Source organism: Ostrinia furnacalis, unplaced genomic scaffold (assembly GCF_004193835.3).
Source record: "Ostrinia furnacalis isolate ACB-3 unplaced genomic scaffold, ASM419383v2 OfSCF2311, whole genome shotgun sequence".
Classification (NCBI taxonomy): Eukaryota; Metazoa; Arthropoda; class Insecta; order Lepidoptera; family Crambidae; genus Ostrinia; species Ostrinia furnacalis.
Window position 1 is genome coordinate 330,282 of NW_021132550.1, and position 25,855 is coordinate 356,136.

Genomic DNA, 25,855 nt, shown 5'->3' on the forward strand with positions numbered 1-25,855 from the left:
TTAATTATATTTCTGGTAATTCAGAAATTGGACCAAGAATCACACAGAGCGTGGGAAGCATGTGTAAGTGCTGAATATTTTGAAGAATTACCCACATTCAACAACTTCACAACATTTTTAGAAAGCCGTATCTGTACTTTGGAATTAACTTCACCTGTAACTGCACCAAAAGACAAGATAAAGGAAAGATCGAGAATCGTGTTTGCAGCATGTGTAAGGAAGACCACCTGCTTTGTCACTGTAAGATCAAAATCAAAATCAAAAATCAAAAATATTTATTCAGTTTAGACCACAAGTGGCACTTATGAACGTCAATAGAAAATAATAAAAAAAAGAAAAGGTAGCCCNATTGTGCATTTTTGTATGCAGATTACGCATTTTTTCACGAAAAGTTTGTATCTCTACATCCTGCTCTGATGTTTAAGACATCACTGAAATCTCAGATCATAGAAAGAGAATAGATATGAAGTTGCGCGTAACTACAACGAGAACCAGTGTCCCCACATTTCCCCCACCACAGCTCCCACACACACATTCAACTGTGTAAAAACAAAGCGACTGAGAGTCTACGACAACATGTGCAACCGGCTTAAAAGTGCTGTGATTGGCCAGAAGGCATGCCTTATGGCCAATCAATGGCCGCGTGACGTGACGCACACTAAGAAAACGCTAGTGAGAGAACAAAGATAAAATCTGTACCCCCAGTGAAAAGGGATCTAACTCGACTTAGATCAAAATTGACTTTATAACATAATGTGAATCTCTGAAAAATTAGCTATTTTTGTATCTAATCGGTATGTTTCTANCCAAAAGATAAAGATGGCCGGACGACGCGCTAGTGATGTTCTTTACTTCCTGTTTGGAGGCATTGGCGATAGTGACGTCCGGCGAGGGGTGAAAAAAGGTTGTAAGCGCACTGCGCGAACAGGCGCTTATTCAGCATATGTTTTTATTTATTTTTATGTTTACTCTTGCTTTGTATACCATATATTGTGCTGAATAAAGACATTATTATTCTTATTCTTAATTTGTAATTCATCTTATTGCAGTACGGAGACATATCAACCCCTCTCCACTCCATAATAAACCTAGCAGACGAGCTCCGAAGTTCACAGGACAGCACTCTCAAAAACCTCTCTTCCTCACTCTCCACCAGGCAACTCCTGCGCATCGCCAGTCGAATGGCCAAGTACCCTACAGAATCCGCCTACGAAACCGTTCAGCGAACGTTCTTGGCTAAGTTCCTGCCAAACTTAGCCAGAAAGGCACTAGATAGCGCCAGCGTAAGAATCGGAATCGAGCCTTCAGCTCGTTTCGGCATCTTTTCCAGTAATCCCAAGGAGAAAAAAGTTCAATGCTCAGTCAAAAATGGCGTCCTTACCATTGGTGACACAAAGACAGAAATCTTCAAAACGGACGCCTTAACGAAAGTACCTGATATCTTATTCTACGATGTGCCTCAACACGTTAAACTGCTAGAGTGGTTGTTACAAGACTTTTTGCTCGGAAACCATTTATTGTTAGTAGGAAATCAAGGAGTCGGTAAGAACAAAATCGCTGATCGATTACTCCAGCTCTTAAACCGACCGAGGGAATACATCCAGTTGCATAGAGACACTACAGTGCAGAGTTTGACAGTTCAGCCAACTGTCAAAGATGGTATAGTGGTTTATGAAGATTCACCACTAGTGAAAGCTGTCAAAAATGGTCATGTATTAGTTGTTGATGAAGCCGATAAGGCTCCTACGCATGTGACTTGTATATTGAAGACTTTAGTGGAAAATGGGGAGATGATTCTCAGTGATGGGAGGAGGATAGTGCCAAAGCATATGATTGAAACCTCTGGGGGCGACGTGAAGAGTTTCATTCCGGTGCACGATGACTTCAAGATGATCGTGTTGGCCAATCGGCCTGGCTTCCCGTTCTTGGGAAACGACTTCTTTGCTGCTCTGGGTAAGTGCTAACCGATTTTGAAAGACATTTCAATATCATTAATTGGTGATTCAACAATAAAACTTGTCTATGGTTCTTCGTTTTCGTCTTCTAATTGCGTAAAGTGTAAGACCAATTAAATGGTTGTACTCCGATAGTTATTCATACCCCAGTCGCCATTATACAGACGTTGGCACACAAAGCCAACTTTGGCATCTGATGCAGTTGAAATATGTGTTATTATTCTATAAAAATATATAGTCTGCTATGACGACTGTACTAGCATAGAAGATCTTACTACGGCCAATGGGAAAGCGATTGGGTTCCGAAGGTTTTAGTTTCAATTTAATTCCAATAACCTAAAAGAAGAACTAAATACTCGTATAATTTCAAAACCTTCCACCTCTCTCTTCTACAGGTGACCTATTCTCCTGCCACGCCGTAGACAATCCCTCAATAGATTCAGAGATGGAACTGCTCCAATCCTACGGGCCTGACGTACCGCACGACGTGATGAAGAAGCTAGTACAGGCTTTCGCAGTCTTGAGAGAGAAGGCGGATCAGGGACAGCTGACGTACCCGTACTCAACGAGAGAGCTAGTCAATATTATCAAGCATTTGCAGGTAAGGCCCAGAACAGACGGTGAAACGCAACTGCAACGAAACTGCAACTGCTAGTTACTTTTGAGTTGCATCTAAGTTTCTGCCATAGCGTCCGTTGAGAGACCACACATGACGCGACCAGTTTGAAAGTTTCAGTTTCAGTTTCATTAATTAGAATCATCAGAAAGTTGCAGTTTCGTTGCAGTTGCGTTTCACCGTCTGTTCTGGGCCTAAGGGTTAACATGAATGCATGACGGTAAAGTGTTAGCACTGTGGCATATTATGTAGGGATGATTGGTGTTATTTGATAAAAATCCATGCCCTATGGCTGAAATGGTGATGACGATCATGAACGTAGCATTATAGCATACTACCTTACAATTAGAAATTTTTATTTTGATACATAAATGAAATACCTAATCACTTATTGCATACCACCCAAAAAGTTACTCTCTGGTCTAGTCAATAAACTTTTTGAAACTGGGAAAAAAATGGTTTTTTTTTTACTTTTTGAACTTAGAAAAATAGTTGAAGTTGACTAAGACTTAAACATCCGGTACCACTCCACAGTTTTTATAAATATTAACTATCACAATCATATTATCTTATCCTGTTTTTGTGTTCTAGAAATACCCAGGAGAGGACCTAGCAACAGCCATAAGCAACGTGTTCGACTTCGACCGCTATAGCAAAGACATGGCGGACACACTATTAGAAGTGTTGCATTCAAGTGGGCTGCCGGTAGAGGGCGTATTAGAAGGCCGCTCTAAAGAGGCTCTTAAAAAGCTACAGATGACCATAGAGAGGACTAGCGGGTGTGTATAAATATTTGTAAGTTAATATTTGCTAAATAAAAGACGGACATTACTGCTGGACAAAGTACTTCTCTATGGATTTCCATGACAACGGATCCAGGTTTGCCTGCATTCAGGAGTTCTCAGTGATCTTCACCAGTCATCAATCCATCCAGTGAGAGGCGTATACATTTATACGTTTTCTATGCTAATGTAGGCTGTGTGTTTTACTATGTTCTGATTGAAAAATCCGCCAGATGGCAATACGTAGACGGGAGGTCCAAATGCTGCATGATTGGTGGATTTTGACAGATCTGTCAATGTCATGTCAAAAATAACCAATCATGCTGCATTTGGACCTCCCGTCTACGTATTGCCATATGGCGGATTTTTCAATCGCGAAAACCCTCATTGGAATAAGGTTGTGTTGTCAACTTTTTGGCCACTTTGTGTGTGACCAATTATGTGACGCTGACAGTACTAACAAAACATTGTATTTCAGTAAAGACGTGTCCTCACCAAAGCACGGTAAAGAGGACCCAAAGAACGAACCACACGTGGGCGGGAATACTTGGGCGGGCGGCACGGGCGGGCGGGACACGGCCGGGCTGGGCGGCAAGGGCGGGCCCTACAGGCTAGACAAGGGACATGATGTGCATCAGGTGAAAGTTCACTTCATTGCATGGATCCAATGACATTTTAACTTTCCCCCGGGACAAACTTGACCTTCATTGGTTGGGTTTTTGTGGCGGTCAAGCTGTAGATCCTGGCTACACAGGAGTTGCAGTGGTGGGAACGAGAGGTGGGAATAGTCCCGTTTTCATTGCATGGATATTAGATCGTCATCATCATTTCAGCCACAGGTCGTCCACTGCTGAACCTGGCCTGCATCCAGTGCCTTCCCGCTACCTTTATGAGGTCGTCGGTCCACCTTGTACGTGGACGTACTACGCCACGTTTTCCACTACGTGGCCTCCACTCCAAAACCTTGCTGCCCCATCGGCTGGCAGGTGTGCGTTATTCTAGGTGAAATTCTCCATTTGCTTTTGGTACATTGGAGAGGGTGAATCCTGCAGTGGTGACTAAATAAACTGATGAAAACGATCATGATGAAAATAGCCTGTCTGATTCGAAAAGTGGTAGGTAATTAACACTTGGGCGGGTGGCACTGGAGGGCGGGACACGGCCGGGCTGGGCGGCAAGGGCGGGCCCTACCGGCTAGACAAGGGACATGATGTGCATCAGGTGAGTCACATTTCAATGCACAGATAAGGTATGATACGATGTTCTAAGGTACGGCGAACGAGAAGCGATACCAAATGTAAACAAACCCAATGTCATGACATATTTTGGCGGGAGAACGAGACATTACGACAAATACACAAGATGGGAAGAGACAGAATATATTGTCAACTCGACAGTCGTATCGACCTTTTGTATCGCTGCTAGTTGGCCGTACTTTAGGTGAAATTCTCCATTTGCTTGTGAGAGTCACATTGCCTGGATAGGTGTGCGTTAGACTAGGCGAAATCCTCCATTTGCTCTGGTGCATTGGAGAGGGTCCTGCAGTGGAGATTAATGACATAATGATAATGAAAGACTTTTTTTGTAAGCATCGAAATCTAGCAAGCTCGATCAAAATCAGTTCCTAATAAAAAATTGAGTGTTTTTGTTGAGCGTTGGAGATTGGTCGCATACAAAATATTGTTCTAAAATATGGTAAGTTGATGGGTAGTTAGAATTTTTTGTGGCCTCATAGAAAAAGTTTGAGGCAGCATCACCTCACTTCGCAAAAAAATAAGCAAAATTTATTTACATACTGTATAGTATAACATGTATATTTTTGTTTCTCAGCTATCCGATGCGGAAAAAGACGACATTCCCGAGCATGTGAAAAAAGCTGCGCGTGAGATGAACAGGAAAGCCTTCGAGGAGCGACTGAAGGAGATCAAGATGAGCGAATACGACGCAAAGCTCTATGAGCAATTCCTTAGAGCTGTACAGCCACAGGTAACATTTTGTTTAGTCTATAAATAAATATCCTTGGACATTTTACACTGCGCTTCTAGTCCCAAACTAAGCAAAGCTTGTACTATGGGTACTAGACAACGGATATAAACATACTTATATCCTTTTTTTTTTTTAAATACATACATATTATACATAGAAAACACCCAGTCCAATACAAACAAATATGTTCATGCACACAAATGTTTGTACTGTGCGGGAATCGAACCCGCAACCTCCGGAATAGTAGTCCGATTCGAACCACTACACCAAACGGCCGACAAAGTCTATGATACCGTCAAGTTCAAGATTACATTTTTATTTTTAAACTAGCTGTGCTCGCGACTTCGTACGCGTGAAAACCCGTTTTCGTAACATTTTTTATTATTGCTCTGCTCCTATTGATCGTAGCGTAATGTTGTGTAGCCTATAGCCTTCCTCGATAAATGGGCTATCTAACACTGAAAGAATTTTTCAAATCGGACCAGTAGTTCCGGAGATTAGCGCGTTCAAGTAAACAAACAAACAAAGAAACTCTTCAGCTTTATAATATTAGTAAGTATAGATAAACAACTTGAAAATATAGAACTGCCTAAGGCGGGAATCGAACCCACGACCTTTCGCTTGCCGGGCGACTGCTCTTCCAACTGAGCTAGATACTTAAAAACTGGATAAGCAGTCGCCTAGCAAGCGAAAGGTCGTGAGCTTTATTCCCGCCTTAGGCAGTTTGATTTTTTCAAGTTATTTATTTAAATTTTAGTTTGAGAAGCGATTCTAATGGCTAAAAAACTTCAACATTACATTTTGTTTATGATACTGTAGAGTCACTAATGCTACATTTTTTTAATCATTAATTTACGGATGCCAGTGATAGTTGGAATAAAATACTATGATTTATTATTTACTAGATTGGTGCGCTGAGAGGTGTGTTAGCAGAACTGCAAGCTAAGAAAAAGGAACGACAATGGACTCGACACCAAACCAGTGGAGAACTAGATGATGCTAAAATAATTGAAGGTACTTACAATACTTTTTATTTCTAAATAATTTTTTTTTTATTTAGATGCAATAATCTTAAAGATAGTGCCAGTGTTTTTGTCTTTTGCAATGTAGCTACGGAACGCATCAAATGATTTAGTATAGGTGTTTTTGTTACTTCTGCTATTGAGTGAATTTAATAATCTTTTTGTGGTGGTAACACATCTTTTAGGTGTCCTATAGTTATTCTTTCTCGTTTCGACCTTTTTGTCACTTCCTACAAATCTAAATCAAACTAACTTATTTCCTTCGATAGAATAAAATACTCTTCTAATTCTAGTTGTATTCTTCCAGGTCTTACAGGCGAAAGATCGATATACCGAAGGCGAATGGAGCAAGAGCCGCCGCCGGGCGCTCCGCCCGACAAGCCCAAGCGACTCAGACTGGTGGTGGATGTGTCTGGCAGTATGTACAGGTAAAAAGCAGCTATCACACGTTGGTGACGCTTGTACGTTACTGAGAAGTGCTGCCACACCGTTTGTTAGTCGTATACCTCGAAATCAAAAAATCCTTGTAGCTTTTCACCTATTCGCATTTCGTCGCGATATCAAAATTTCTAAATAGATTTTTATTCTTGTAGTATAATTTTTGATCGCTAATTACAATTGTCTAAAAAATTCATAGTAGATTTACTTTCCTGCCTGTCTTTACTGTAAATAGGCTATTGATAATACATGATACATCAAAATTTGCTACTGTTGTAAAAATCTGTTAAAAATTTCAGCTAGTAACAAAATGTACTACCGATATTACACGCTACTACAAAAAACGCTATCACGGTGAAATGCGAATAGGTGAAAAGCTACAATGATTTTTTGATTTCGAGGTATACGACTAACAAACGATCGAATCCAGCTTCTGTCAATGACTTTTTGCAAGTCGTCATTCTATCTAGCTAAATGACGCCCAACATACTTTTGTAGAGTTGAAAACTCGTTTACCCCAGCAGTTATCGGTTTTTTGACAGATATGACGATCCCACTTTGCTTCAGCTTGCTAATCTGGTGTGTGAGATATAAAAACTGAAGTGATCTCAGATCATAGAAAGAGAATAGATATGAAGTCGCGCGTAACTACAACGAGAACCAGTGTCCCCACATTTTCCCCACCACAGCTCCCACACACACATTCAACTGTGTAAAAACAAAGCGACTGAGAGTCTACGACAACATGTGCAACCGGCTTAAAAGTGCTGTGATTGGCCAGAAGGCATGCCTTATGGCCAATCAACGGCCGCGTGACGTGACGCACACTAAGAAAACGCTAGTGAGAGAACAAAGATAAAATGTAGTCGACAAGATATCGATACTTTAAATCGCTAGGGGCAAGGCTCGAAACTGATTTCACAAAATGCTTATGTATGAAAACCTTTTTATTATTATACGTTATTATTAACTACTATCACGCATTTACTTTTTAATTATGGCGATCTGCGTACCGCATAAATGTTTATCAAAAATAATGCCTATATTAGGCTTTCAACTAGCTCTTATAGTAATTACATAGTTGACAGTTACTAATTACTTCTACTGTTATTTTTTTTTTGTAAAATCTTATAATCGCAAGTAACACATCATTTTTTTATTTAAAATTACAAAATAGAAAATTATAATTTACTTCTATTTATCGATAATAGGAAACCGCATTAGAACACGAGCACGGCACTATGTTACGACCGGCACATGCGGCCGTACTGTGTATTTTCACACGACAGTGGATATCGGAAGAAATTAAATACATTGCGCAGTAGTTGAGCATGACATAAAGTGGTTGCTAACTAAATCGTCAATGTACAAGTGTGTTAGAATTTTTATCACCACTGATTTCGATATCGCGGTAACTGTTACGGCACTAAATTCGTTCGTAAAAATGTTTAGTTTATTTTATTTATAAGCAAAATACCAATGGATTTGCAATACTTACATGTAGTAAATGACTCCATTGTTCCTGTAGTTCTTCGTTTCACTTGTTTTATTGCACGTAACGACGCATTATCCAAAATATCGGAGAACATTTCCTTAGTACGACTGAATCGCGACTAACCTAGCTACGCGGCCGATGTTCGTTTCTGGGCATATCGCGGAGACACGCGCCACGCCCCCGTTTCACATCTATTCCCTTCTATGATCTGAGGAAGTGATGTAGCATAACGTCTCATGTGATTCACGCTATGGCACATGAACAATTAATTTTTCACCAATACCAGATTTAGAGCCGACGAAAGACTTCCAGACTGTTTACACTCGACGAGCGAAATTTTAGGTTATTTAAAAGTCATTTCTTATTTTTGACAACAGGTTCAACAGCTACGACGGTCGTCTAGAACGTTCGATGGAGGCAGTTGTACTGCTAACAGAAGCTCTCCGAGGATACGAGGCGCGCATCCGCTACGATATGTATGCGCATTCCGGCGAGGACCATGCGTTGGAGTTAGTCCGCGTCGACCGCCCGCCGGAAAATGAAAAACAACGCTTGCAGGTGAGTTTTAATTTACGAGGTTACAAAAACCTCGTGGGTTGGTCTTATTCTTAGCATCACCGGTTTCTTATTCACGAGGCTAGAATAACCTTGTTCAAAATCATCTGCTTTACCGCGTTCAGTCTATTGTGATTACCGCTATGTAATTCGCCTGCCAGTTAACATAAATTAGGCAGTAGAATCCCACTGGTGAACCTATGATAAGATCTCAGAATACAGAACAAACCAGAAGGAGTGTTCGATAACATTTCTACGCGGCAACTTGTGTCCAAAATACTTCCCCTCCCGCGCCCCTCTACCCCCTTTAGTGTTACTAGCGCCGTGTGACACCCCCATTTTCGGGGTAAAATTATGTAATTTTTTAATGAGATGTTAAACAAGTAAAAAATAAGTAAGTGAAATAAGTACACACGGCCACAGTATTAACTATCCATTTCCGTTTTTGCTCTCGCTCTCATCAAATGGTGATTCTTTGCGATAGAACGAGACGACATGACTGGCCATAGGCATAGATAGTACCTACCTACCTATGAATTTAATTTTTACTCCGAAGTAACTAAGTGTAGATGATTATTTATTTCTATTAAATAGTGTAATATACTACATGTAGGTATAATATGTTATTTAAAAGTCAATTACAAAAGTCGAATATAAATTTTAGAATGCCAAGTAAAACAAAAAAGAAACTTAAGGTTCTTTATTATGTAAACATATCGACAACAAAACATTTGTTTACGGCGCAGTAGTGCTTTTAGTTTAACTTTTCTTGGAGTCAAAAACAGAATCCAAATCAAAAACATCACCAATACTTGAATTTGATTGCGAGGCAACTCTGGCTGTGTATCCTGAAAGAAAATCAGAGTAAGTATGTAAGCAATAATTAATTGCTTAAAATTATTATTAAATATACAAATATTGCTGCTGCTGATCTGTTGATACCAATGCCTTACTTTTGAATAAATGGGAAAGTATGAAATTCACGATAGTAATTTATTATCTCCTCATTATTTAGGGAGTAATATTATAAATTAATTAAAATATTAAAATCAAATCAAAATCAAAAATAATTATTCAGTTTAGACCACAAGTGGCACTTATAATTTAATTAATCAGGTTGTCATATTGTCATGGATGAAAATACACTAAAAACTAATTAAAACAAAAAGGATGGGGAAAATATTCCATTATTCTGTGGTAACGCTAACAAAATTAACGCGTGAATTTTTTATAGACAAATGTAATTTAATATAAAAAAGTAGGGTAAAATATTCCGTTGACCTGTGGCAACACTTACAAAATACAACCGTGATTTTTTTTGAAAATTATTTATTTAATTAAAATGAATTGGAAATGTGCTACTTACGGATAAAACATGATCCCATGCACTTTCTTCGTAATTCCAGTAGCATTCTTACATGTTGGAACGGCACAAGACGGCATAATTTAATTATAAAGTGTCAATCTGACGGATATGTAAACAATGCGCGCGCCGGCCATTGACTAATTGCTCTAAAGTCAAACTAGTGCGTTTTGGAGTAATTTATATGAATACACATTTACGCCCGTTGACGGTTTCTGGTTTGTTCCGTATTCTGAGGATAAGATAAGGTAAGACCTGTAGGCCTAAGATGCGCGCCGTGATAACTTTTATCGACGTAAAAATGTATGGGCAAATACGATAAAATGGCGTGATAACCGCTTATCGCGGCGCGCATCTTAGGCCTACTGGTAAAGGTAGCGAGAAACGCCTGGTTATGGGCAGCGCACGACCGGTCCTTGTGAAAATCCTTGGGGGAGGGCAGCAGTGAACATCTATTGCTTGAAATGTTAAATGGGGAATCTTGGGGTATCTTTTGAAAAGTTGTATAAAATATAGTCTGGTCGCCGAGCACGTAGAATTTTGTCCAATGACCCCAAGTAACCCATCCTTATCGCTCGCGCGTAATTATGTTGCTGTCGCGCTCGCACACTCACTGCTGCCGCCCGTCGCATAGTCGCGACAGCAATATAATTACGCGCGAGCGATAAGGATAGGTAGCTTGGGGTCATTGGACAAAATTCTACGTGCTCGGCGACCAGACTTTAGAGGTATAGATATTTCGTGCTAAATCCTTTTTTCTTCTTTAATATTGAGCTCGGGGACCTTTACATGAGGGATTTTTATGTTTTTCTTACAATACTTTTACAGAATGTGTAATATTTTATTGCTTATTTTGTCCTAGATAATCCGCACGATGCACGCGCATTCTCAGTTCTGTTGGTCGGGCGACAACACGCTCCCGGGCGCCAAGCACGCGATATCGACTCTAGCGAAAGAAGACGCAGATGAATCTATAGTTCTGATACTATCCGACGCAAATCTAAGGAGGTATGTTGCTTTTGTATCATTTCTATTGCTATTTGGGTATTTCACACGTATTCATAAACGATACTTGCTTAAGTGAAGCAGCAAATCGAAGCTCTGTGATTGGTTCGTGTGTCACCCTGTGCGTCCACGCGTACTGTGAGACCTCATAGTTATGTTTGTGAACACGGGCGTTTATATTAATTTATTTGCTGATAAATAGTGCTAAAGTAAACCTACGAGGATAATTCGTTTCACTATTGTTTGACGCTATTCTCAGGAAGTGTTTAACGTTATTCATGATGGTATTTAGGACGTTATTTGATGGTAAACAGAAGCAAAGTAAGCACATATACGTCCCATAATGCGCAGGTCTTACCTCTAAAACAATTTTATTTCTTTCTCTAGGTACGGTATACAGCCAGAAGAACTGGGCACAATTTTGACGTCAGAGTCAAAGGTGCAAGCGCACGTCATCTTCATCGGCAGTCTTGGCGACGAAGCTTCCATGTAAGTGTCTTTTTATTTATATTTTAACAAATTGTAACTAAAATTTGGCAATAGGATTTTAGACAATAATTAAGTACCTGTTTTGTCTGACGTTTAGACCGGGTTGCACCGGGATATATCAACAACAAAGACAAGTCAGCGTCAAATTGTTCGTGACAACCAAAATAAGCAATAAGTTCGCAGCACATCTTTGTTACAACTGTACCTATGATTGTACATTTATTATAAAAAACTTTCACCCTCAAATAAATGTATTCTTATTCTATTCAATTTCACCCCAAAGAATATGGCGGTTATCACACTGCGCCGCGCTCCGCCGCGGAGCGCGGGGCGACAGATTTAATCATTGTATGCAAGTACCTCAGTTTGTATAGAAAACACGCGCGGCACTTCACACTGATGAAGATGAAGCATTTTTTATATGAAAATCACGCGGCGGAGCGCGGCGCAGTGTGATAACCGCCTATTAGTTCAACAAAATTGTTGCAGTAGTTTATGTGTAAAAATCTAAGAAACAAACACAGTTACTTTCATATTAATATTCCTATTCCCCAGGTTACTTCGTCGCCTGCCAGCGGGACACGCCCACGTATGTATGGACACAGCCAACTTACCTCACATCATGCAGCAAATCTTCGCTTCTTCCTTACTACAGAACGCCGACAGCTAGCCTCGACCAGTTCACACGACCTCCTTTAATTTACCAGAAGCAAATAGAGGATTTAGCCAGGCCTGTTCATCTCCGCGAGTTTGCATCTAAAACAAAACACGCGCGACTACACCTCCTGGGATATTTAATCGACAGGACACTCAAGAGCGAGCATTGACGTTAAGCAAAAATGAAACTGTGCCTATACGTTTTATTGTTGCTGTTGGTATTCCGAATAAATTAAATTAAAATCATTGGGACGATTGTAACTGTCTTACTACTAGATTTAAGCTATATCATGGTATAGAAAATATTTACATTCCTAGATAAATGTAATAAATTATACAATTAAAATAATATACATATGTATTTACCTATTTTGTTACTATGTTTGTACCTATATGTATAAGGTCAACCAAAAAAATAGGCTAGTTTCTGTTTTTACTTTTCCTAACAAACTAAATGTAATATTTTTAAGAGCATCCTGTTTATCAGCCCTCTGTCATTTTCTCATTATTTACATACGTGACGTCCTTGTACACGGATGCACTGTCTGGCACGATCGATGCCATGCCTCCGGACCGCACTGAACACTTCGGGTTCACTCGACATAACATCAAAAAATCTCGAAAACTAGCATTCTAAAAATATGGTTGTATTATCTAAAACGAATTAATTTAAGATGTTTTATTTGTCCCTTAAATCTCGTCTGTCTTTTGGAGGTGACCTTATATGTATAGGTAGAGATTTGAGTGAAAGTGTAGCTGGAACTACCTCATAGACCAAATATTGTAATATTTAAATAATAGTTAAATATATTTTATGTAATTAACGACAATGTTATAGATACAATGTAATAAATAAGATAACTACAATGTACATTTTTTATTTTTTGACAACTTATTGTTATTTGTAAGGTTTGTAATTATAGAGGCTATTGCGATCCATTTCGTAGTTTTATTTTTTAAATCAGGATATTTACTACTTAATTACCGACGGAACTGTAATAAATAATGTAACGGGTAATGAATATATTTAATGTAAATAAGAGATGCAATGACACGAAGGGAATAACAATTCATATTTTCTAATTTACTCAGTTATTTAGACTTTAATGCCACATAAAATCTATAATAATATTATAAATGCGAAAGTAACTGTCTGTCTGTCTGTCTGTCTGTCTCGCTTTCACGCTTAAACCACTGAACCGATTTTGATTAAATTTGATATAGAGATAGTCTGAGTCCCGGGATATGTCCTTTCTCGGATAGTTTTTATCCCGGTTTTTGAAACAGGGACGCGCGCGATAAAGTTTTTCTGTGACAGACAAAATTCCACGCGAGCGAAGCCGCGGGCGGGAAGCTAGTAGTAAATAAGGCGAACTAAATGCCATGAGGCATTGTATGCCAGCGATATTGGGTATCCTTCCGTTTGGCCAAATTACTTTTCGCCAAATTTCACTTCGCAAACAACTTATCGCCAAAGTTTCATTTCCCAAATGAACTTTTAGCAACTGTACTTTTCGCAACTAATTCATTTGGTCAAATTATCATTTGGCCAAATTTTACTTGGCAAATGTTTATATCGCAAATGTTTTATGTTGCCAAATATTATATCCCAAATAATTTGTTTGGTCAAATTGATACTTCACATAATTACCCACCGTTAACCACAAATCAAAGTATAAGGCACATGATCATGGTTTTCACAAGAATTTTATGTAAAACATTGCAGGAAATAGTATGGTTGCAAAAAGTAGGTATTACAGAAAAAAGTAGGTTAGGTTAGGTTAGAACAGTGACCCTTAATGCGCGAAGGCGAGCGAAGCGTGCCGCGGCAGCGGCCGCCGAGCGCTAGAATCACCTCTATTGTTAATGAATCGTTTGGAAATTTCGATAAAAAAAATGAAATAAGGAAATTAATGTAGAACAAATTTTATATTAACTACCCACTAAACAAAATAATAACCACAAGCTAATTTGTATCCATTCTATGCACCAATCAAATTACTTTGTAAATAGTTTATCGTGAAATATTTTTGCCTAATGAAACATTTGGCAAACCATACTTTGCCAAACAATAATTTGCTAAACAATAATATGCCAAAAACAACATTTGCGAATTAAAAGTTTGCCATAAGTTGCTTTGCCAAATGAGAATTTGCCAAATGAAAATTTGCGAAACGTTGTTTGCGATGTGATAATTTGGGAAACGTTTTTTGGCCAAACATTAGTAATCCGCGATATTGTCATTAAGGACATCGAGCAAATCAGTAGATAGGTAATAGGTACTGTTTCTTGGTGCTGCATTTTTTTAATGTTACATTTTATTATAGCAAAATATATATAACCCCCGAACCTCTATCAGTCGATTCGTAAACACGCTCTATTTTCCAGATTGCTAAACTTTAGCTCCGAAGTACAAGCGCCCGTAAAGATTAATCCCAAGCGATCCCCGGGATGTCCTCCCACTCGTAAAATTACTTCCAACTTCCAGGAATATCTATGTAGTTCTACAGCTGCCATACATCAACATAATATTTTGTACATTAAATGTACATTTTTGTTTCATAATCACACTTGTTATTATAATATTTATTAAACAGCGTTCGGCGGTATTCACAAACGATGCTTGCTTAAAGTGAAGCAGCCAATCGAACGCACAGCGTTGAACCACGGTTGAGCTCTGTGATTAGTTCGTATGTCACCAGTCACCCTGTGCGTCTACGCGCACTGTGAGACCTCATATTATTAATAATGATGTTATTGACCATGAAAGTTTAAAACCTCATAGTAATGTTTGAGAATACGGGCGTTAGTTTGATATCCTGTTTTTATAGTGAAAGCACATTAGACTATACAATTTTGTTTTAAAACACATCTATCACTACACAGTATAACTTGACTTACTGACTTATGGTCCTATGTCCCCTAGATGGGGCAGAGGGCGTCCACAACAGTCCTCCATCTCGTTCGGTCTTGAGCTTCTCGCTTGATCTCGCTACAGGGTCTTGCCTCGTCCGCTACAGTGCGCCGCCAAGTTTGCCTGGGTCGACCACGTTTGCGTTTTCCTTGGGGATTCCAAGGAAAACGCATACACAGTATAAGGTGTTAAGAAAATGCAGCTGTCCATAATTTATCGTTGCGATCTCCGTGGACAGTGGGCGCGGATAAGAACACTGGGCTAAAAAAAAAATATTGTTTCTAGAGCACTTCCATGAACAGAACAACTTAAGTTAATTTCTGATAAAAATATATCTTCTTTGAACTTTCGATATCCTTGTACCTATAGTTTTACGAGTACATTCTCTATGTTTCCGTTTTCTATAAGGTTCCACGGTGCCCTAAAAAGCATTTCCATGTAAGCAATGTAACATCCTCGCAACTTTTTAAGCAAATAAATGATTTCTATTTCTATTTTCTATTTCGCGAATGTTCAAAGAAAAGCTCTCAGCGAGTGAATATTACCTTTAGGGGATTTTATTTCTGTAGCTTTGTAAAAATAAAAACACTATCCGCGTAAAATGGGGTTATCTATCACTACGTTACAGAGGAAAACCAATTACGGCTAGAGTATATCTTAAGTTCAACATTACTAGATACCCTAAATCCTTTGCAAGTACCTACGGTCCCGGCTCCACTAGTATTTTCGGACCGGTAAAAAACCTGATCTTAGGGGAGACCGGGGATAGTTGACTAATTTTTCACTAAATCATACATATTTTTTGTGTTTTCATCCATACAGACAAATTAATCGCATTAATGGATAGAAGAACTATTAAACTAATAAAAAACAACAAAACATAGTTCATTATTAAATATCATCATCATATTTAAATGCATTTTATAGAACATCAACTCTTAGTCAATCTACCCCGGTTCCGGGGTAGATTGACTATATGCCCGGGGTAAGTAGACCTACGTATCAATAATCAAGAAATTATGAGAAGAGTCAAGTAATAAAACACTATTTTCAATTTAATTGAACTCTTTATTCAAAAACAATATAATCAGGTACAGACATCTTTAATAAGTCTTTAAAAAAACTATCAACTCTTAGTATTTAAACTTTTTAAACTAAAATCTTCTTCAGTCTCATTTTAAATCACATAATATCAATCTTTGTATACAGGGTGTCCCAGATGGGTGAATCAAACTGATAGGGCAGGTAGCTCTACTAATGTACTATCCCAAATAATATGAAAAATAAAATAAAGCGCATGGACACAATTTTTTTTAAGGTGAAAATAAATCAGTTTTGCCTAAGTATCTGGCTATAATTGCTGCGTTTGGAGTTTATTTGTACTTTTTTCTTACTAATATTAATTGTACACGATCGCTTCGTTTATCTGTAAACAAACTTTTGAAAATAATGACTAGATTTCGAGTTTAGAGCACTTTATTTAAAAAAAACCGAACTCAATTTTTTTTTTCATATTTTTTTGGGATAGTACATTAGTAGAGCTATTTCCCCTAGCAGTATGATTCACCCATTCTGTGACACCCTGTATAGTAAAGTACTTTTACGTAGCCGATTATTTCTTCTATTATCTAAACGTGGCGCCGCTTTAGGAAAGTGTCTTATTTCTTCATCGTTCAGTCGTTCGTTTATAGATCCTCATCGTGCTGTAGCAATAAAAATAATGTATGTATTAAGAATCGAATAAATAGATAATTTTAAAGATATTTTAAACTCAAAATGTTGTTGGGGTTGGTTGATTCAACCAGCCCCGAAAAAAATTAGTCTACCAACCCCAAACGACATTTTAAGTTTCGATGGCATGGATAACCTACACACTGCCACCTAATAAAGAAATAACACAAGAAATAATATCAATATGGACTCATAAAACACTCTGACTAATAGGCAAACGGTTAACATAAAATGTGTAGGTAACAAATCAAAAAATATGCAACACGAAAATATTACTTACATGATATGAAAACAAATCACGGGTCACTGCTCGAAAACGGCGTGTGCCGGCGACGCGGTGCTACCGACGACTGTGCGGGGGGCGGAAAGTGATGCGTGGCTGCGCTGGGATGACGCAATACTCAAACCGTTGGCGAGTTTTTGGCGATTAGTCTACCTACCCATATAGTCAACTATCCCCGGTCTCCCCTACGATTAAATAGGGTAAGTATACGATAAAAGAAAACACGTAGGTAAAGGACTGTTGTACTTTCTGTATAGGTACTTAGTTATCATAATTTTATAATATTGTTGGAAAAGAGACAGAATTGTATTATAACATGCAAACTGTATTTTAGGCAATATACGTTTTTAAAACGTTGTAATTCCGTCTATTCGTGCAATAGTAGGGAATTTAGTGCAACGATTTGTATGGAGACCCCTCCACTTTGGTATAGAAGGCTCATTTTTGCAACAGTGGTTCTTTGGTGGGGGGGCTCCCGATGTCTTCCGACGGAAATCCACTCAGGAGCACCCAAAGAACCAATGTTGCAAAAATGAGCCTTCTATACCAAAGTGGAGGGGTTCTTGCACTAAATTCCCTACTACAATGGAAAGTTGGAAACGGGTCAAGCAAGGAGTTACTATCGTGCCGTACGACGTGAATAATGGAAGAATCCTGGAGAGCAAGACTACTGCTTATTGGCTTCAGAGTACCTTAAATATTTAAAGGAGATTGTTTATTGTGTCGAAGAAAAAACCTATTTGCACCTACAAACCCGATTCCGAGATTCGATAAGGATTTGTTATGCTCAAGGAAATCTGTATAAAAAGCTTTTGCGCGATGTTTTGTTTCGATTTACTGTGTATACTTTCTAAGGCTGGGTTGCACCATCTTACTTTAACTTTGACAAACGTTAAAAATCTGTCAAACTCCATACAAAAAACACCGCATAATGTTATATTTAAGAGAAATCAAGCCTAGGTAAATAACCACTTTGTTTTAATTTGGTGCTCCTTGGATGGACGAGCCTTCGAAGCAATGGTGATAGACAATTTTTAGTTCCTTTGGATATTGGTCAAGGTAAGTACCTAGGTACTTATCTATTCCTTATCTATAGTCTTGATTGCCCGACTTAATTAATAACCTGCTCGCTGAATAATCTAAAAATACCCATACTACACACGTTACAGTCATCTTCACGCTTATATGGAGTCACTTAAATCAATAACTCAATTGAGCTCTATACCTACTATTTTATTTCCTGTTTACTTTGTGGTGGACAATAAAGAGTTATTTGTTTTCAATCCATAACACTCATCTCAAATCGTCGCAATTCGTGTCTAATCTCCCGTTCCCTGTTTGTTTGAACGGGGCGACTGCCCGGATTACTCGGAGGTACTTAAATAGACGTCCACGGTTATTTGACATAGAGTGAATAAGGCCCGTGTAGTGAAACAGTACTTGTATGAATGTACACTCAATAATGACTATTATTTGTAGGCTTGTGTTGTCAATGGGATTCAGCCATGTAAAACTCCAAGGTATATTGCGACTCAAGAGAAACTCTTTGAGTTTTTGAGGAAGTTATGCATCATGCTAGTAGTATGCTAAGATCTAGTCTTTAGTTTTATTAATGTTGTTTATGCTGAATTGGAACTCTGATTCAACGATCTTTAAGTTAATTGGTTTGAGTAACTTTGTTTTTTAACAGTTAACAGCACATCGGTACCTCCATTTTTATTACAGAATAGGATTCAGGTAGTAGGTACAACTTAATATACCTATCTTATCTATAGCACACACAGCTTCCTGTAGCTGTACTGTGGTGCTATTTGTAAGCTGTGTGTACTACTTGATCTCACGATTTTATTGATGTTTAACGCCTACAGATTACAAGTAACATGAATGATATCCCCTTCGCTGATAGACAAATTTATCTACCTACAAAATCCAGTCTACGTGGCACTAGTCTTTGACAGACGCGGATTAGTCCCGAGATTAATTTGGACTGAGAGGCCTGTAATTGGATTCAGTTGTTAAGATGTTAGGCCGTCGAGTGCTGAATTGCTGGCCCAATCGTACTCCTTCCTTTGGGCAATCTATATTGATAAAATCAGCGCGAAAGTAGAGCTGAGTGTTGGTTGGTTTGTAATTTCACTATTGAACTTAAGATTTCTGAATAAATTTCGTAGAATATTGTAGATAGAACCAAAGAAACCACGATATACTTAGGTAGGTAAGTACCTACTAGAGAATAATTTTATCATGCGAGGGTGATACCACAGACAGTAGCCATTTTAGTGTATCAAATAGGTAATGCTTATTGGTATAGAAAGGAAAATAACTAAATTGGTTAGGTATCTAGAACGTGTTGCTACAGAAAGTTATGTCGTTTTCAGTAATTTCCTCCCCAGGGAATAAAAATTCTAGTGTTCTCACGTACCTAGATTAAGTACCTATAAGTACCTTGTCGTTTCTTCGATGACCCCTAACAAAGATTAAAACCGTAATACCTACTTACGTAATAGCTCAATAGTCCAAAACCATTTAAAATTCAAACGCAAATAATAATCAAACAGTCTTTATAACTCTGCTAACATTATCTGGACCTTCATAAAACCGTGACTATAAAATTTCAGTAGAATGATGTCATTACTATTTATTAGGGTAAGCTAACACAGTAATTGACGGAGAAACGTTTAAATATTGCCTTAAAAATGGTTATTGGTTGTTGTAATAAAAATACCGCCTGTTGATGGCAAACCTTTTAAGGGGTAACCTTTTAACCTTTTCTTAATAATTTTGGTCACAATGTACCTAGATATAGACTGGCAGAGAATGCCTTGTCATTAAGTTCGCCTTGTGCATATGTGGCACTAAAGCTTAAATAAATAACAAAGGATATCTTCATATTCAAATCACCAGTAGGCCTAAGATGCGCGCCGCGATAAGCGGTTATCACGCCATTTTATCGATTTTCCCCATACATTTTGACGTCGATAAAAGTTATCACGGCGTGCATCTTAGGCCTACAGGTCAACATTTTTTATCAAATTGTGAAACTTGATTCTTTCACATAAAACTACTTAGGTAACCTATTTTGTTTCTTGAAACTGAAGCTTACTCGTACATCAGAATAGTATTACACTAGGCTCAATTGGCTACTTTAGATCAAGCTCTTCAATAAAAATGCTGTAATTTTTCGCCGAATTCAGCTATGAACCTTACCTACCTAGACGTAGGTCCGAGTGGTATGGGGCCTAAAGCCTTTCAGTTTTCATTACACGTTTCGTTTCACGTTATGATTACGCGCGTATTTTGTGTACGATCCAGGTTACGGCTAGTGATGGGATGATGTTGTAATTGAGAATTTATCGACAAAACATATTATTTTATATTTTTATAAATGAGATTTCCATTGTATCGTGATCTCACTCGTAAATGACATCTTTTATTGTTTAACAGTTGATATTTTGTTATTTGTTCATGCTGGATTTAGGTCAAAGATAGGTTGTAGGTACTTAGAATAAATGCAACTTAAAACATCTCAATTTATATTCCACTAAGTTTAATCTGATGCTGTCAAAAATAGTAATTTCTTAGGTTGTTTGATTGGACATTTACATGTTTTGCCCACTTTTGTTTTAACAAGGTAGGTGCAAGCACAGTGCAAGTGTACCTAAATGTATTCAAGGTTAATCTTAGACCAATAACTGGGTCCCCGTTACGTATTCAAATTCCAGCGGGGTCGTGATATAGGACGGTGTCCCATTTCCAATCCGGGACATTTCTCACCTGTCAGCCGGGATCCACCGTAGGACACCTACCTGCATGACCTGGATCGCTTATATCCATTTTGATTTAAATTCTAGCCCGTTAGGGACTACCAATGATTAATCTAGCCTATGTTATCGTGGTAGATTTACTTTGAATAAGGTTTGCGGCGCACGATTTTCTAGTCGTTAAAATTCAAGTCAGAGTTATAACCTCAATTTTTTGGCCGTAATTCAAGCGCTAATCGGAATTTAGTATTAAAACTAAGTAAATAGGATTATGTTTGTTCAAATCGTTTGTAGATGAAATTGGGCCAAAGGCTAATTTAATTTAACTTTAATATTTGAGCCGACATTAATGTTCCCAGAACACTGGATTTGCGAGTGCGACGCAGAAAAAATAATGCTAGAGCCTCTGATATAGAAAAATATTGTATTTTTTGATACAATGATGTCACTTACTCGTCTAGAAATAGTGTAGTGCAGCTACGATCTGGTGAAGGTCGCGGGAAGTAGGTACCTGGATGCAGGCAGCGCAGGTCCAGGAGTGGTTGTCATTTGACTGAAACGAACTCGTAGGTATCGCACAATAATAATTTGTTGTAAGAATTCAATAATCTAAATATATAAAACTCAAAGGTGACGGACTGACTGACTGACATAGTACTCTATCAACGCACAGCCCAAACCACTGGACGTATCGGGCTGAAATTCGGCATACAGGTAGATATTATGACATAGGCATAATATCCGCTAAGAAAGGATTTTACGAAATTCCACCCCTAAGGGGGTAAAACGGGTTCCACACGTACGAAGTCGAGGGCGGCCGCTAGTTCTAATCATATTTGGGGCTAGCTGGAGTAGCTGGCGCTGTTTGAAATTGTCCAAAGATTTATTTATTTATAGATTCGATATCATCCAAACTTATTAACAGGAATTCGCTTTTTCTATCGTATTGGACATCACTAGTAATAGTCCCCCGAGGCTCGCATTTGTAAGCGAAAGTATTTAGACGGTAAACCGCCGGAACGGTGCTCTCACGCAGTTTACAAGTAGTGGAATGTGGCCCCAAGACGTTTTATAGGCCCCAAAAATTCGCCTGAATTGTTTTACAGGTATTTTCTCGGAATTTCGTAGGTTTTGGCTATAGTGAAATAAAACACCAAGACAATTGCTGTTTTAAACGTATAGACTTTCAAATAGCACATTAAAATGTAGAGATGCGCAATTTATGAACTATACCTACACTATAGTAGGTAATTATTTTGTGGTAGAGGTTGTAAATATAGAGTCGATAACAACAACTTTATAAAAATGAAACATTTGATAGTAAATTGTTAGTATCCAAATATTATGTTTTGAATTATTGAAACTGTAGTTTTATATTGTGTCTATGCTCTGGAACAAGATGGCTACAAGTCTCAACCCATAAGTTTAAGTTCACGTTAGTTCTGAATAACTTCTCGGGTTTCATAATTAATGAATGGAACTTCATATTGCGGGAAACTGGTCACTAACTTGACATAACTTAAAGCTATTGCTTTACCAGGTGATCAAGTTTCTTCAGCTACTTCTTCTAGACTATAATTTTATGCCAATATGATAGTCCGAAGTCTAGATAAAGCAAGTTGTAAATAGTTAAAATGGATTATTATAATAATGTAAGACTAGCTTTCCGCATGCGGCTTCGGCCGCGTGGAATTTTGTCTGTGACAGAAAAAAAAATTCAAAAACCGGGATAAAAACTATTCTATTTCCTTTCCTGGGACTCAAACTATCTCTATGCCAAATTTCATCAAAATCGGTTCAGTGGTTTAGGCGTGAAAGCGACACAGAGTACACAGACAGACAGACAGTTACTTTCGCATTTATAATATTAGTATCAATATTAGTATCAATTAGTATAGATAACGTACCTAATTGTGATTTGAATTTGCTCTAAAGAGATTCAAAATAATAAGGTACTAGTCTATAAACCTTTCATAGAGCTGTTTATAGTTACTAGATTCATCACCCATTATCATCATTTCAGCTACAGAACGTCCACTGCTGGACATAGGCCTCCCCCAATGATTTCCATCTCGCCCGGTTGGTAGCTGCCTGCATCCAGCGTCTTCGCTACCTTTATGAGGTCGTCGGTTCACCTTGTGAGTGTTACTAGATTATTACGCTTAAACTAGTCTTCATGTTAAACTTGTTCCTTAATACCCAAGGTAAATGCAACAGCATAACCGTTATAGTAAACAACGAAAAAGAAAAACAGTCTGAAAGATAAATAAAACACGGGCCTTTATTTGCTAAGCCCGAGTTCTATTCCCGGGCGGTCCTCCGTCAATAGTCCCAGCACTAAGTGATTGAGCAGATATTTGCGGGTTAGACTTGTTTTCTTTGCGTTGTAAGTCCTGGATAGTTTCTTTAAATCCTCTATTTCAGCGATAAATTGTTTTTATGATTTGAACTGTATATTAAACTAGCGGCCGCCCGCGACTTCGTACGCGTGGATCCCGTTTTACCCCTTAGGAGTTGAGTTTTGCAAAATCCTGTCTTAGTGAGCACCTACGTTCTAAAAGGAACCCCCATGCAAAATTTTAGACTTCTAGCACTTGTAGTTTCTGAGATTTCGTGATGAGTGAGTCAGTCAGTGACCTTTCGTTTTTATTTATAGTATAGATTACAGGCTTAAACGCCTCTGCTGCTTCCTACGCCTATTTTTAGGATGATTACGGATGATTATAATTAGCTTTCCCAACCCTATTTTGGGGAACTCTCTCTCGTTTTTTAAGGCGATTATAATGACGCTCTACCAACGCTATTTCGGGAAACTTTATCCCGATTTTTAAGTATCTATTTCACGTAGGTGTTAATCGGGCAAAAAAACACAAAATAGTCTATAAATTTATTGAAAAGCTACCTCATTACGTTTTCGTTTTTTTCAGTGGTTTATATATTTATAAATTGACGATCTCTCAATGATTTTATCTCGGTATAAACATTTTCTAAAGAGTGCTAAAAATGTTAACATACAAAATTACAATAGTAGCGCAGAATAATAATTTGTACTACGAGCGTAGTACAATGGTCAACTGGGGTCGAACTAAGGATCTCTCGAGTCGGCACACCTATGCTATCGAAATTCATGTCGAATGTTTCATGATAAAATGCACATTAAGTATGTAAGTTTGCCTCCTATCACATAAAAAAAAGTAGTTTCGAGGAAATTTCCGTTTTCTCGTACTGCTTATGCGACGTTCTTTTATTGCCCTTGTAATACTTACCTACATTCTGACCTATATGGAGCTTCGTTCGGGAACGGGAGTGGCAGGAATTTTTATGGCCTCAAATTGGGACGTGTCAGGATCGCACCCGCGCCCTCACGTTTGCGTAACAACCGACAATGAACTCTATCGACAGTTACTATGTACTTAGTACGTAAATAGGTCTTGTCCCAATGTCCAAAGGGGTTTTTTTTTTGGCTGGACTGTGGCCTTTTTTTTTTTTTTAATCTTTTTATTTGATAAAGGACTTTTATCTTACAAAGACATGCCAGTCCTATTGTACCTATCTACATTATTATTCTGTGTTTTTAATATTATTACAATGTTATTGTTAGGGTCTACGACTGATTACCATACCACACAACATACTAGCCGACTCGGAAGTAGGTTCGCTCAGTATACTCTGAAAGATACCAACCCCAAGTCGGTCCAGCTGCAGCGCTGACATAACTATTCGCCGCTGACTCTCATTCCGGACACATTCCGTCAACAAATGTTGGACGTCATCAATTGTGCCATGTGACTGTGGCCTTATTGGAGGACACCTGTGGTAGGCATTGGGATTAGGAATCTGGTACTTACCTAATTCATACACATCAGTGAGATGTGCTGCAATTCTTTAATTTAGAAACCATTCATCCTCATTGACGATCATATCACAGCCTATTTGATGTAAAAGGTGGGAAATCTTCGAGTTATAATCGAAGCACTGACGACTCTCAGATGTTACTATCGTTTGCCGGAATGTATGTACGTACATACATGATATACCTATGTCTGTTTCTTCAGTCTGGGTATTTTCCAGTAACAAATATTAATAATCGTAGGTACCTACTATCGTGCCTGAATGAACACTATTTGTTTGGTCTAGGTGTTCCCTATGTAGTAACAAAATTACTATACTTATTCGTTGTATGCTACTTAATTTGCGAATAGGTGGCACCGTGTAAAAATATACAAGGATTATTAAGCCCCTGACCCACTAAGAGCATGATTGCGGCGTCACGTGAGCACCGAAAGATAAATTTAATTTATCTGTGTTAGTTTCCATACGATTTGTCAGCTCTCACCTCGCGCCGTCACGCTACACGTGTACACGCGTGATGTCAGCCAGTCGTTTGGAAATGTCACGCTGCGTTCACGTTATCACGCAATTAGGCATCTGGCACACAGCTGGCGCGACTGAAATGCGACAGGAAAAGACTGCTATGTACAAGAATTTATAGATTAAAAAAAAAACATATATCGCAAGCTAGGGTCAAAATAAGGTGACAATAACTGAACGGTGTCAGTATCGGACTGCCGATTCGAGATCCGAAAACGCCAGTTTGAACCCCGTGGTGAACCCTTTCCTAACAAACGCGATCTCGTAGCTAACTTGGAGGGATTAATGGGTATATTAGTATTAATTAATTATTAACTTATGTCTACATACAAATAAAAAAGTAGTCTTTAAAATATTCTGTAGATATTCGAATAAGCTTTGTAAGCTTCCCAACAAAATGTTAACCTTTTAAATTGCCAAGCTTTGAGTTCA

The 25,855-nt window shown here is 38.3% G+C and overlaps 1 protein-coding gene and 1 long non-coding RNA gene across 2 annotated transcripts; one reads left to right on the forward strand and one right to left on the reverse strand.

The window, feature by feature from the left end:
• Positions 1 to 961: 961 nt before the first annotated feature.
• On the forward strand, positions 962 to 12,597 carry LOC114355050 (von Willebrand factor A domain-containing protein c12.2). The gene is made up of 12 exons (XM_028307707.1): positions 962 to 973; positions 1,050 to 1,953; positions 2,351 to 2,556; positions 3,163 to 3,350; positions 3,832 to 3,991; positions 5,184 to 5,339; positions 6,245 to 6,353; positions 6,669 to 6,789; positions 8,672 to 8,852; positions 11,075 to 11,220; positions 11,605 to 11,706; positions 12,262 to 12,597. Exons 1-12 carry the CDS (start codon positions 962 to 964, stop codon positions 12,374 to 12,376), a joined length of 2,400 nt encoding a protein of 799 aa, XP_028163508.1. The 3' UTR covers positions 12,377 to 12,597.
• A 4,288-nt stretch (positions 12,598 to 16,885) lies between these two features.
• Positions 16,886 to 17,444, reverse strand: LOC114355016 (uncharacterized). Its single transcript, XR_003656076.1, has 2 exons — positions 17,289 to 17,444; positions 16,886 to 16,980 (listed from the first exon to the last, which is right to left on the reverse strand). It is a non-coding gene; the product is annotated as an uncharacterized LOC114355016 (long non-coding RNA).
• Between the last annotated feature and the right edge of the window lie 8,411 nt (positions 17,445 to 25,855).